The following is a 14,582-nucleotide window of genomic DNA, read 5'->3' as shown; positions in this document are numbered from 1 at the left end:
TGCCCCTCAGTGTGTGACACTGCCCCTAGAGCAAGGGAACCTCAGGGCACAGCAAGGAGAGGGGGAGCTAGATCCTAAACCATGTAGAATAATGGTAAATGTATTAAAGATAAAATTAAAGTAAATAATATCATGACAAAAGGATAGTTGTGACCTGGGAAAGCCCTGGATTCTCCAGTAAAAACATCAGCTCTGTCCTTACGCAGGGCAGAGGAGCAGGGGCAGCACTTTGTCCTTCGGGTTACATAAATGTCACCAACTCATTGTCCTCAGCCTTCTCCAATAGTAATTAGAGGGGGAGCTGGTAGTGACTCCCAATATGGAGGTTGCTTCACACTTTCTATTATAAAATACTCTCGGCATGTTCTTGAGACGTTCTTGCACTTTCCTTGATTGCTAGAGCTTTTGTGATTTGGGAAGGGGTCAGTGCTGGGGCCAGGAAGGTGTCTTCTCCTAGTGCAATGAGATTCCTTCGGGGTTGGGCTGAATTATAAACTGCTGAAAATCACCATTTCCCTTCTCTCACGTGAGTTCCTGCAGATATTTTTGGTAGCACACCACAGAGAAAGTAGTGCTTTCACTCACTTAGTTTTCTCTACTTTCACATCTTTCCAATTGAAAAAACTCAAAAGATGTTTTCCCCTGCTTTCTTATACTTTTTTACTTTTTGCTAACTTTTTACATTGGAAGAAAAGATGAAAAAATTGAAAGGGGGAGTGTAGAGGACCGGACTCACCCCTGTGGTGCCCCCTGCTGGTGACTTCTCAGAATTAGGTCCTTCCAGCTCCAGAGTGCCCTCTGCAGGCCAGGGATCCACCTGTCCTCTGGCCCCTGTGTCCCTCCCTGGACCCTGTTGCCCTTGTAACTGGGGTGCTGCCCCCTAACCATAACCCTTCAGTTTTAGGGTCTTCCCTCCCCAGGGACCCTCCACCCACTATTCCCACCTCACCTCAGTATAAGGCTACTGCTGGTCATCATCTAGCTCCACACCCTGGGGCAGACTGCAGTATCAGCCTACTCATCACTGGCAAGGTTGGTTTTGGACCTGCTGCCTTGGCCTATCACTGGGCTGCCCTTCTGCTAGGCCACAGCCTGGGGCTTTCCAGGCTGGAGCTCCCCAGCTCCTCTGCCTTTCCTCAGCCCTGCTCCACTCATGTACCCAGTCTCTAACTTCCTGAAGCCAGGCCCTTTGCTCTCTGAATGCAGAGAGAGACTGAGTCCTTGCTCCTGGCTCCCAGCCTTTATAGGGCCAGCTGGGCCCTGATTAGGGCATGGCCCAGCTGCGGCTGCTTCTCCAATCAGCCCAGGTCTTTCTTTCACAGCCTGCCAGCCCTCTCCTAGGGCTGGTTCCAACCCTATCAGGACTGGAGCGGGTCACCATCCTGCTACAGGGAGGAAGTGACAAACCTGTAAATCCAAAAACTGGAAAGGAAAATTGAATGTTTAATTTTCCAAAAGTTGAAATGAATCAACATTTTAGTTAGAATCTAAACAAAAATTCTCATTCCATTTGCAGTATCTCAGATCTGTTTAAAAATTGAAATACTGCATTAGAAATACTTCACGGGAAAAATGTTGGGTTGTTGACCCGCTCTAATATTTACCCTTTTTATTAAAAAAAAAAAGAAATTAAACACCATTAGTTAATTTAGTCAAATCCAAAGGCACAAGATTTAACAAGATAAGGTTACCTATGTAATGTTAATTCAGCCTCCCACCCTCCTTTGTGCATATACACTATGATACATTCTTATTGCATGCACACATCCTATTATTCTCACCTACCCCCAGCTCCTGCCTTCTTCAGCGTACTGGGAGGATGGTGCTCAGGGGATGGGGGAAGCAGTTGAATATTTCTTTTTATCCTCATCATTCAACATGTGATCCAGGGTCTTATTTACTATAGAATATATGGAGAACTGGAAGGGACCTTGAAAGGTCATTGAGTCCAGTCCCCTGCCTTCATTAGCAGGACAAAGTGCTGTCCCTGACAGATTTTTTTTCCCCTAGGTCCCTAAATGGCCCCCTCAAGGATTGAATTCACAAGCCTGGCTTTAGCAGGCCAATGCTCAAACCACTGAACTATCCCCCATACCATACAAACACTGCACTGAATACAGAATTATTAATTTCTTCATGGGCTTTTCTATGGTGCTCGTCACCATAGTATCAGAGTGCACCACGAGCATGAATGAATTCATCTTCATAACACCCCAGGAGATAGCAGACTTTTATGATGCTCATTTCAAAAGTGACTTAAGCACTTAGTAGACCAAGAATAACATAGTCCAAAATGCCAATGTGACTTAGAGACTTAAATCCTATTTCCTCCAGTAACGTAGGAGCCCAAGAACCATGCAGACTTCTCCCTCTTGCTGCCTAAGTCACTTCTGAAAATGGCACTTAGGCTCCTACATCATTTAGCTGCTTTTGCAAATTTTACATGCAATGATTAAAGACAAAATTCCAAACTTGGGATGATTGGGCAGCAACCTGAGACCCTCAGGGCCTGATTCTTCAGAGTACTCACCATTTCTGCAGAGCTTTGTGTGTTCAAAGTACTCTCCAGACATTAAAAAATCCTCACCAAACTCCAGGGAAGCAGGTGGGTAAGTATTATTGTTAGCTCCATTTTACAAATGGTGAAACTGAGAGAGAAAAGCAAAGTGACTTGCCCAAGGCCACCCAGTGAGTCAGCTGCGAAGACAGGGTACAACAATGTGTTTTGCGTCACAGCCCTGTGCTGGTTCCACCCAGTGCCACTGCCTGGCTGCAGAAAAGCTGAGCACATCTTGTCTTGACCCTATTGGCAGTTGTGAGTGCTCAGTATTTCTGCAAATCACACCCCGTAAAAATTGGCTTAAGAGACCTGCTCAGCATCACCTGTGAAATCTGTGGCAGAGGCAGGAACAGAACTGAGCTCTACTGAATGAGGGTCACTGCTTTTAACAAGATCATCCTAGTTCTTCCTTCACAGCCCTGCTCATTCTCTACAGGCCTTCCACATTCTAAAGTGAATGAGGCAGAAGCCCTGGATTTCAACCTTCTTCCTAATAATGTACACGTAGCTTCCAGTTCCAGGACTGTCTCCCGCAGAGCCCAGTGTCACTGGTGCCGTTACACACCATGACTAAGCCTATAAGTCCCTGTCCAGCACTCTCAACAGAGGTCTACTCTCCTCTTTACAGCAAATACCTTTGTACCTTGGGGGCAATTCACCTCATAGCTCTCTTGCTTCTCACAGAGGCTGCTACCACCATTCCTAACTGATTTCCCTGCAGCCCTGCCCTGTCTCTGCTAACTACCTACCCAGCCCATACCCTGGTTCTCCGAGGGAACTCTTCAGCACATGGGGATGCCGATTTCTCCCTACAGTTGCTGGAAGGAGAATCCCTTCTAAGAAAAAACACATGGATCCTTCAGTATGAGCTCCATCTGCTGTGACCCCTTCTGCCATTCCTGAGGGGCTGTGGTACCCAGTTATATCCATGAGCCTCATCGGAAAGCCCCAAATCTACTGTCTACCCTCACACTACACTACATGGCGTAGCTAGGACAGGAAATCTGGCTTTCGAGGGGTGGGCAGTGATGGGAGGGGCAAAGGGAGGGGTGCAAGAGGGATCCGGTGCCATGATTTGGGGGCAGGAGAGACGGGGAGCTTGCATCCCTCCACCCCTTCCAGTTGACCCCCAAAGCTGAGGCTTCCCAGGGCACACAGGCTGCGGGGCTTGCCAAGGGTAACCAGACAGCAAATGTGAAATATTGGCCAGGTGGTGGGAGGTAATAGGTGCCTATATAAGAAAAATCCCCAAAAGTCAGGACATCTCATCATCTAGGCGTGCCCTTTGGGTGAAGGGGAGTCCCTCTGGGGCTCGAGCTGCACCCACCATTCCCGACCCTGGCTCAGTGTCCATCACGTCCCTTTCCTGCCAGCACTGGGAGCTGCTGTCCCAGTCTCCAGCCCCAGCACTAGCCCCGCCCAGACCTGCTCCCACAAGGCACACCCTCCATGGGGCTAGAGCTGGGGTCAGAGACCAGGGAAGAATCACACAGCGCCGGCAAGAGAGAGACGCGTCCAGGCTGATGGACACCGAGCCGAGTTTGGGAGTCCCACCCTGTGAATTCGGGGGGCTTCGGCCCTGATTTGGGTGGGCCTGTATGCTAACTGAGTGGGCCACAGCCAACTCATGACTACACCCCTGCACTACACTTGGATGGCCCATTTCAAACAGGGGCCCTGAATTTTGGGGAGTGGACAATGACGGGAGGGGCAGAGAGAGGGGTGTAGGAGGGATCCAGTGCCCTGGTGAGGGAGCAGGAGGGGGGCTCTTTTCCCTCCACCCCTTCCAGCCGGCCCTTACCACTCAGCAGGCACCCAAAGCTGAGGCTGGCCAGGGCACACAGGCTGCGGGACGTGCCTAGGGTAACCAGATAGCAAATGTGAAAAATTGGACAGGTGGTGGGAGGTAATAGGCGCCTATGTAAGATTTGGGGGGCTCCAGCCCTGATTTGGGTGGGTCTGGATGCTAACTGGGTGGGCCACAGCCCACCCATGGCTACACCCCTGCACTACACTTGCTGCACACAGGCATTCTCCTGCTTCAGTCTTAGGGCAAACTCCTGGCTGTGTTGAAGTCAATGGAGGTTTTACCACTGCCATCAGTGGGGCCAGGATTTCACTCTTAGCCTTGAAATGTTATTTGGCTACCAAGATCCTTGAGCTGTTTGGGTCCAGTGAACACACACTGCACCCATCAGGTTGCCATACTAGTACAGACTGTACCTGACACAGCCAGTGGGTGTGCCCTGCTCTGACTCTTCTGTTGTCTTTTAACTTTGTCAGTCTCTCCTGGCTGCAGCTGTGTTTGAACTCGGTGAGTAATTCCTAACTTACCACCTTGCTGTAGGACTCACTGATTCTGAGACACACGCAAAGATTGACATTCGCATCCCCAGGGAGTCACAATATTCACCAACAGAGAACATCCCCTTCCCCGCCCCACACACAACCTGCTTAGTGTGGTGTGAATTGATCAGCTGGAATCTCATGTTGGGCTCAGAGATGACACCACACTTCAGGGGACAGCTCCAGTCAGAACCACCAGTGCCGGGAACTATCTCACACTAGGAGCTCCTGCAATGGACTCAGGTGAACCAAGAAAGTTGCCACCGACTGAGCAAAGATGAGAGGGAACTAAGGAATTTTACCAACAATAATCTGTTCCTGACCACAGTGAGCCCTGCTCTTCCATTGGCCAAACTCCCTCAAGGCAAACTTGCCTATGTCATTCACAACCCACCTGCTAAGTGCTTGTGCAGACACCACTCACTGGCTTCCAGGCATTTAAGCCTGGATAAAGTGACTACAAACCTCAGCAGCCATTCTACCACCACACACAGAGACTATTTTCCCAATCAGTATCCTGCAGGAATTCCCTCGCTCACTCATTTACAGGGGCTGCTAGCAAGCCCTTCTGTCAAGCTCAGAGTGTTACAATCCTTATAGCACCTTCCACTTATAGAGTGAAAAGAATAAGTGTCTTCTGACAGAGGCTGTTCCCTTTAACACTATGACACACTCTGATCACTGGCTTATATCTTCTTATTGAGAAACAGTCCATAATTTCATGCACACTCTGTACTATTTCTAGTGTATAACAGGGAGTGTTATTCAGTGTATTTCCCCTCTCTCCTGATCCCAGGTCGCTCTGAATCACTCAGACTGCTGAATGGAGAGAGCCGCTGTGATGGGAGAGTTGAGATTTCCCTCCATGGTGTGTGGGGCAGAGTGCTGGATGACCAGTGGGACATGAACGATGCCAGCGTGGTGTGCAGGGAGCTCCGGTGTGGAGTCGCTGAGAAAGCTTATAACCCCCTTAAGTTTGAGAGAGGAACAGGCCCCGTGGGGCTGAGAAGGGTCCAGTGTGCAGGAAATGAGACTCGTCTGACTCTCTGTGACAACTCCACATCTGAGACAACCCAGGCAGGAATTGCTGAGGACGTCGGTGTCGTTTGCTCAGGTGATTCATTTCCAAATCTCACAAATATTCTCTGTTCAGTAGGAAAAAAGCATATTAACAGCTGGGATCTATCCCTGCAGGGAGCAGGAAGATCAGACTGGTGAATGGGACAGGTCGCTGTGCCGGGAGATTGGAGATTTATTACAATGGCAGCTGGGGGACAGTCTGTGATGATTCCTGGGATCTGCCAGACTCCAATGTCGTCTGCAAACAACTGGGATGTGGACATGCCATCAGGGCAACTGTATCTGCTCATTATGGGCAAGGATCCGGGCACATCTGGCTGGATGATGTGAACTGCTCTGGGAATGAATCTGATCTCTGGTCGTGTCCTTCCAGGGGCTGGGGCCAGCACAACTGCAGACACAAAGAGGATGCAGGAGTTCTCTGCTCAGGTCTGTTCTGGGAATGCTCTGGTGAGCCGTGTTACCAGGGGATTTAATGGAGGGGGCAGATGTTTAAGGATATTGGTGAGAATGATACTTTCCCTGACAGTCTCTTCCTCTCTTTCCCCTGTGTAACTACCTACCAGAGTCACCATTAGAAAGTCTTCAGCTCCCACCCAGAGATACTGGAGCTATTGGAAGATTTCCCTAATGTTAGAATGCTGCATCTCAGGTGTCTGAAGGAGACAGTATCATGGAAAGCAGTGACTGAAAAGGATGTAGGGTCCTAGTGGAGAAATAACTGAACATGAGCTCCCAGTGCTGTGTGTAACAGAATGGGCTAATGCAAACCTTGGATGTATACACAGGGGAGCAGAGAGTAGGAGGGAGGATTAAACGTTACTATTGTATATGGCACTGGTGAAACAGATACTGGAATATTGTGTCCAGTTGTGATGTCCACAAAAATTGGAGAGGGAGCAGAGAAGAGCCACAAAAGTGATCTGATGGCTTGAATAAAAGCCTTACTGTGAGAGATTTAAGATGCTGAATCTGTTCAGCTTAACAGAAAGATGAAGGGGAAACTTGATGACGGTCACAAGGAGAACATACCACTTACTAAAGGGCTCTTTAATCTAATGGAGAAAGGCAGAACAAGAGTCGATGGCTGGAAGCTGAAACCAGACAAATTCGCCTCAGAAATAAGGCCCAGGTTTTTAACAGGGAGGGTGATTAACTTATCAGAACAAACTGCCAGGGAAATGGTGCATTCTGCATCTCTTGAAATCTTGGTGTCTAGACTGGATGCCTTTCTGGAAGCTCTGCTTAAGTCAGACTCAACTTATTAGGCTCTAAGCAGCTGTTTTACAGAAGGTCAGACTGTTTGATCCCTGCCATGCTGTCTGGGGTGGCTCACAGCTCTGAGTGCTCACCTCTGGGCAAACTGTGAAAAACAGGGCAACTCCCCAACTGGTGGTATATTTTATAATTAGATTTCAGCAAGTCAGAAACAGATGTGAACTCCAGGATCACTATATCAAGCTTACCATTGAGTCACAGACAGTCGCCTTAGACTCTCCAGTCTATCTGGCCACCCAGACACAAACTGGGCTTACACACAAAAATCACTTGACATTCAGGTTGTTTCCAGTCCCAAGAGACCAGTCACTTACCCCAGACCAGTTGGTAACCTAGATCTTACACCAAAGACAATGCCTGCAGCCCATCCTGTAATAAACTATATACAGGTTTATTAACTAGGGAAAAAGAAATAAAAGGAATAAAAAAAGAAATACATGTTAAAGCAAGCAAACATCTACACACAAATGAGTTACCATTTACATCCTAGGAGGGACAGAATTGTAGTGATCTGTCAATTCCAAATGTCCTTCAGCGCTGACTCAAGGGTAACCCCCCTTGGGGTCTGTGGCTTCAGTTTGGTGTCTCTAGCCCTGTCACAGTTCAAACAGCCCAAAAGATGAAAAATCTTCACATCTACTATTTTTATTTCCCTCTTCCAGCCTTCAAAGTGATGGGACGAGGCCTTCTGCATCTCAATGGGTGTGATAAGGCCATTAACCAATCCTTTATATTGTGATGATCCTTGATGGGCCATCTGATTTTGATAGTCCTCGGGGATGGTGGTGGGGAGGGGAGATGATTCCTGTGCCTGAGTTCACTGGTTCAGAGCAAACATTTTCAGTTATAAAGCAAAACTTACATATTTTCTTGTAGCAAGGACCACAGACATTACAAGTGAGATTAATGCCTGCAGCAACCAACCACCATTTCATAGAGTCTAAACACTAAATATATTCCTACAAGACTAATACCTGTTCTGAGCAAAACTAACACACAGGTGACCTGGTCTGGTCTCCAGCTATAAGATTGTCAGGTCTTAGCTAATGCCTGCAGCCTGGGCAAGAGCTGGCATCTGGTCTGCCAATGTCACAATCCTTCCCGTCCTTTATCTGTTACAGTCTGTATGTAGCTGCTGGTAAATGGTGGCTTTCCAGAGATGCCCAGTGTATTTCTAAGGGGCCTGTGGTGTCTAAAAGAGTCTCTTATTCTTGGAGTGGTTCTCTAGCAGTTGCTCCTGCAGAATGATGTGCAGGATCATTAGCAATCTCTGGGATTTCACTTTTCACACCCCAGTTCATTTCAGAATCAGACGATTTAAATTCTCTTTTTGTGCATTTCCTTCTAGAATTCACAGATCTGAGGCTGGTGAGCGACAGTGACTGTGCTGGGCGACTGGAGGTTTTCTACAATGGGACGTGGGGCAGTGTTTGCTCCAATCAGCTGTCTGAAGTCACCACAGTAATTGTCTGCAAACAGCTGAGCTGTGGGGATGGAGGGAATATTGCAGGAGTCTCAGAATATGGAAAGGGTCCCACATGGCTGGACCACGTTAGATGCAGTGAGCAGCACAGCTCCCTCTGGCAGTGCCCATCAGACCAATGGAATCCAAAATCATGTGATAACCGAGCAGAAGAGACCCATATTTCTTGTGTTGGTAATTCTGAAACTACCTGCATGCGCGCGTGCACACACACATGTATGCGATGTGTTCAATTAATTGAATGGTTAGGATAGAACTTCTTGTTCTTCACATCTCAGTGTAGGCCGATGTAAATTCTCAACACAAGTTACAAACATATTTTCATGATGTTTTATAAGTATAAGCATTTGTCTGATTTACAACAAACAGGGAAGTTAATCAATTAATTATACAATGTGCTAAGGTAGTGTGAGAGCGAAGAAAAGCCTCTCCCTAGAGACCGTCATTAGGCAGCTCTGTGGTTATTAATCCTTTTGGGATGAACAATCAGAGATGGGCCCAGGCTGTGCAGTTTGGCTCAAGACTGTGTGCATGTCGGCCTGTGTGTCTCAGTAACAGCTGAATAGCAAATTAATTAGGTATTAAATGACCCAGAGTTCACATTTCAGTTCATACAGTGCTGAAATTAGGGGTTTAAAATACAGATAAATTCTACCCCCACATCACACACAAAATCCAGTGCATTCACCTCGGCTTTTTCTCTTCATAGGAAAAAGAGCAAAACCAGCTCGAAACCCGTTCACCGAGTGCCCGAACTCTCCAAGCTGCACAGGTATCTCTGCTTCTCTGTGTCTCACCCTTAGTCCCTAAGGACTTTCCCAGCTGTCCCAATAACATGTGAGATTTCTGCATTTCCAGACCAGGAGAAGTTACGTGTCGTGGGAAGAAAGGACAGATGCTCGGGCAGAGTGGAGGTTTGGTACCGTGGCTCCTGGGGAACAGTTTGTGATGATTCCTGGGACATGGCGGATGCTAACGTTGTGTGTAAACAACTGGGCTGTGGATCTGCTGTATCTGCCCCGCGCGAGGCTGCATTCGGTGAGGGGACTGGTCCCATCTGGGTAGAGATGCTGAATTGCCGAGGGACAGAGTCATCTCTCTGGGACTGTCCTGCCAAGCCCTGGGGCGAGAGTAACTGTGACCATAAGGAAGATGCTGCTGTGAATTGCTTAGGTGAGTGACAGGAGATGTTTCTGCTACATGCTGTAATTTTCAGGGAGGAGGATTGATCAACCCACCCCCGCCCCCCTTGGTCCCAGACCAGGCCCTCCCATCTCCTGTGTGCAGGAGCATCATGGATGTTGTTGGGTGGAACCTTTCTGGGGTCAGACAGGCTCAGGCATCAGCCCACACAGCCCCTGCATCCATCACAGGCCCCAGTGTGCTGGTTTGTTATTAGAGTCCTCATTGCTGCACAGAGCACAAGGGACTTGGGCCCTAAATAACTAAGAAACAGGCCCTGTGCTGCTGTGAAGGAGTTTGTGGAGGTGACAGCTGGAGACAACCAGGGACTCTCAGTGGCGAGGTTCCCCCTGGTAACAAACACGTCACTTCCCCCTCACTCCAGACTCCAACTCTCCTCCCTTTCCCTTTGCAGGTGTGACAGAGAGAACAGATTCTCCAAATACCCCAGGTAAATCATCCCTCTCCTCTCATCAAGGGTTAAATTTCCCTGGTGCTGGGTCACAGAGGAGGAGCTGCAAGCTGCAGCCTGAGGGAAGGAGCTCCTTTCCATGGCCTGGGAAATCTGAGGGTGAATGACACCTGGGTGGGAGCTGCAGGCCCTGCTGAGCAGGATGGTTCCTGTTTGCTGGCTCCAGCTAACCAGGCAGGGCCTATGATTTAAACAGCAGCCTGTGAGCTGCCCCCATGGTGCATAGACTGTGTCCCAGCCCATTACCCTGCTGTCCTGGGCCATGCAATGAGTGACTGGGGAGCTCCCTGCCTCTGCCCCCGACTCTCACACAATAAACTCTCCCTTTTGCATGTTCATTTCCATCCAGCTCCCCCACGCCGTCCTCCCACTGACAGTGGGAGAGTCACGGTGCCCGTGGTCGTCTGCATTATCCTGGGGGCCCTGCTCTGCCTGGTCTTAATCATCCTGGGGGCGCAGGTGCGAAGTGCCAGGGCACAGCGCAGAGGTGGGTGCTGATTGATGTCACTGTGTGAAATGCCTCTGCAAGAGCAGGGGGGCTGCAGGGTGTCAGGGTGAGGGGTGGTACCAGTCTGGGTAGGGTGGACGGGGTGCCTGGCAACTCCTCTCTCATTTACTATTTTATTAACTGTTTGGCAATTGAACAGTCCAGTCATGAAATCTGGAGATGATACTAGCTAGGGACAGCTTCAGAGAAGCTTCATCTCTATCCCCCCCCACCTTCCAGTGATCCACTCCAGGAGTTCCTACTCAGGTCTCCAGCCATCACCTGTCTCTGGGTGGGAACCCCCTGTCCCACCTCCTTGTGGCCAGAGGTTTTTAATGCTGCATAGCCCCCTGCCTTCCACTGTGATACCTCCAGCAAACCAATCTGCCTACAGGCCAGCCCCAATGCTGTGCGTTCTCCCCAAAGGCTCTGAGCAGTGCATTGCCAGCAGTCACAAGTTACGAGCCAGCTCTCTCTCAGCAGCCTGGTAGACCACCGTCCGTCCAATGATTCAGTGCTGGGATCCCCATGGTTAGAAGGTCCTGCCCATTCGATCAATCAAAATGAAGGCCCTGAGCCTGTTTAAACAGCCTTTCATACCAGAAGTTTTCTTTGTCTCTTGACTCTGGTAACCCAGTTTGAACCAGTCTGTATAAACCACCTTGAAGGCTGTTACCTTTCTGGAGTTGTTACAATCTCAGTGATTCACCTTAATCACGCCTCCCCCACCCACCCACCCACCCTGTTTTTTCTTCCCAAAGGAGCTGTGGTAACCCTCCCAAATGCAGTAGAACGTAAACTATTCATAGATTTAATACAGTGGTTCCCAAAGATACTACCTGGGGTTGCAGTATCTGTCACAGGGAGGGGTTCTGAATATCATGAGGAGAGACATCGTGGAAAAAGAACCTAGAGAAATTGGAAATATTGTCAGGGGAAAAAAAGGTGTATTAAAATCAAGCTATGGTAAATAGTTGTGAAGAGAGTGATCCAGTAGAAAAGACAATCTTAGGAAGGAGATGTGTGGGAAAGGAGCATTATACTGTATTGTATTGAAAACTGGCACTTGTAGGGGATTTTACTTCTATAAAACACTGTACAAACATTAGATAACAGCTCATTGGAAAGAAGATGGAGAACGGGGTGGCCATCAACATACACGTAACATTCACAACTTTGCAGTAAGACAATGACTATAATCAGGGGTGAAAGTAACTTACAGGACTTACCAGTACTGCCGGAGTCCTGAGGGGTGTGTGGCCTCATCTGGAAGAGGCGTGGCCTCAACTGGAAGAGGCGTGGCCTCAACCAGAAGAGGCGGGGCATCTCAAGATTTAAAGGCCCTGGGGCACTGGTTGTGGCTGGGAGCCCCAGGCCCTTTAATTCAACCCGGGGCTCCCAGCTGCAGAGGTGGCTGAGAGCCCCTGGGGCTCAGGGGCAAATTAAAGGGCCCGGGCCTTAGCCACCGTGGAGCTCTGGGCCCTTTAAATCCCGGCCCCGGCCCAGCCGCCAGAGCTGAGAGGGGGATTTAAAGGGCTCGGGGCTCCCCGCAGCCACAGGAGCTCTGAGCCCTTTAAATCCCGGCCCCAGCCTGGGCGCCGAGCTGCGGGCAAGATTTAAAGGACTCTGTGAGGAGCCCAGAGCCCTTGAAATCTCCGCCGCGGAAGCCGGTGCGGTCCAGCACAGCGTATTGGCTCTTGCCGGTACGCCGGACCAGACCGGCTTACTTTCACCTCTGACTATAATCAGACTTCATGCTTCAGGGCTTCAGCCAGTTACCTGCCGGGGTCAGGAAAGAATTCTGGGAAGCCCCCATATTTTTGCTTTGTTTTGCATTGTTTTGTTTCTTGCCCTCTTCTGAAGCATCAGACATTAGCTATAGACGGAGCTGTGACACTGGATGGGCTGGACCAGTCCTCTGAGGTGGTTCAGAGAAACCTCTTGCTAAGATATCTGGCTGGTGTCTTTTCCACATGCTCAGGTTTAACCTGATTGTCAGATTTGGGGTCAGGAAGAAATTTTCCCCCAGGGAAGATTGGCAAAAAGGGACCCTGGAGGATTTTCCTCTTCCTCTGAAGCATGGAGCATGGATCACCTGCCAGGATTATCTAGGCATCTCTCATCTAGTCAGTTCCCTGCCATTGCAGGGGCCTTGGGCATTGGTGGTACCTTTGTCGATTCTGCTTTCTGCCTGTGGCACACACGAGCTTATTCTCCTGAGGACTGAAATGCTTTAGTCTAAATGCATCTTTTGGCTCAAACCTAGGGGTATCTGGGTGAAATGCAGTGGCCTGTGTTATACAGGAGGTCAGACTAGATGTTCTAATGATCCCTTCTGGTCTTAAACTCAATTAAAAAAAAAAGGTGTTATCACCATTTTGCCGATAAACAGCATCATGGGGGAATAATTATTTAAGATGCTCCAAAGGGGAATAGCCCAGAATAATGGGATGAGATTAAAAAGGGAACATTTAAGATGAATGTGAGGAAGCTCCCTGACAGCGAACTAGCCCTGGGAACCATTATCAAAGGGCTTTTGTGGAAATAAACCCTGTCCCCGGGCTCATTTCAATTCCAGCAGTGGGAATGTGTTGTAGGCTCACATTGGGCCCCGGGGGGAGGGGCTGAATGATCCCATAGTGTTTCCCATCTCTGGTGTCAGTGACCCTGTGCAAACCCTGCCCTTTGTTTTCAGGTTCCAGAAGACCCTTGGATCCCTTCTCTGAGGCCGTGTATGAGGAGATTGATTATAACCTGATGAGAGAGAAGCAGGAGATGTTCAGTCGCTCAGGTCTGTGTGTCTCACTCTTGACAGGAAGCAGCTATCTAATGCCCTTTTGATCTGAGCCAGAAGCATAGCTAGAGGGGTGCAGGGGAAGCAGCCACTTCCCCTCAGCACATTTTCCAAAAGTGACGCCTTAGTTAGGGGTTACCATGATTACAGCAGGCGGGGCCCATGCTCAGCTCTGAAGCTTGGCCTGCGGGGCTGGCACTGGGCTCCTGCAGGCAAGGAGGAGCAACACGGCAAGAGGAGCCATGGGGGGGGCGGTGGAGGAGTGAGGGGGACAGCTCCTCGGCCATCGTGCCCCATGCTCAGCGCGGCTCCAACATCACCGCGGCCGCCTCTTGCAGTGGCTCAGGGCTCGGCGGCCGAGCGCTTCCCGCCCCTTTCTAATGCGGCAGCAGCAGCATCTCCCGGCAGTGGCTTGCGGCCCATGTGCAGGAAGGGGGGTAGGGTAAGGACCAACCATCCACTCCCTGCTCATGTCACGTCCAAGACTCCAGGCCGCCACCTGCGGGGATTGCCCGGGGCAGGAGTGTTAAGCAGTTAGAGCGCAGCCCCATCCTTCGGGCCGCCCCCGTGACCCCACCCCCCTGCACCACGCCCCTCCCCACCCATTTGCTTGGCCCCACAGCCCCGCGTGGACCATCTAGTTTCTGGTTACATTCCAACCGCCTGGAGCTTCCTGCGCGCTTCTCACTTCCCACTGCCGTGGCGGCTGCCCGGCGCGGTGTCATGGCTTCCTCCGAGCCGAGGTCACTCGGCAGCTGGTGAGTCCCACCCGGGGACACGTGAAACTTTGTCACCTCTTCTCCCCCTCCCCTCCTAAAAACTTCCTCGGCCAGGCTGGGCCGCACTGTGCCCGGCCCCCTCCCCCCAGACTGAGCACCTTTGAGGGGTGGCGCAGCATGG

General features: G+C 50.0%; 1 protein-coding gene across 1 annotated transcript in view; it reads left to right on the top strand.

Moving 5' to 3' along the window:
* The window catches only part of LOC120392555 (scavenger receptor cysteine-rich type 1 protein M130-like), a 46,670-nt gene that overhangs the window by 23,977 nt on the left and 8,111 nt on the right, over nt 1-14,582 (top strand). Inside the window, exons 5-12 of the mRNA XM_039517369.1 lie at nt 5,703-6,020; nt 6,101-6,415; nt 8,613-8,921; nt 9,457-9,519; nt 9,606-9,920; nt 10,345-10,380; nt 10,751-10,888; nt 13,584-13,679. Of these exons, the coding sequence (XP_039373303.1) occupies nt 5,703-6,020; nt 6,101-6,415; nt 8,613-8,921; nt 9,457-9,519; nt 9,606-9,920; nt 10,345-10,380; nt 10,751-10,888; nt 13,584-13,679 (1,590 nt within the window). The remainder of the gene's footprint in view (nt 1-5,702; nt 6,021-6,100; nt 6,416-8,612; nt 8,922-9,456; nt 9,520-9,605; nt 9,921-10,344; nt 10,381-10,750; nt 10,889-13,583; nt 13,680-14,582) is intronic.

Source organism: Mauremys reevesii, unplaced genomic scaffold, assembly GCF_016161935.1.
Source record: "Mauremys reevesii isolate NIE-2019 unplaced genomic scaffold, ASM1616193v1 Contig10, whole genome shotgun sequence".
NCBI classification, from domain to species: Eukaryota; Metazoa; Chordata; order Testudines; family Geoemydidae; genus Mauremys; species Mauremys reevesii.
The sequence above is the reverse complement of the archived record's forward strand: the minus strand, read 5'-3'. Positions and strand labels throughout refer to the sequence as shown.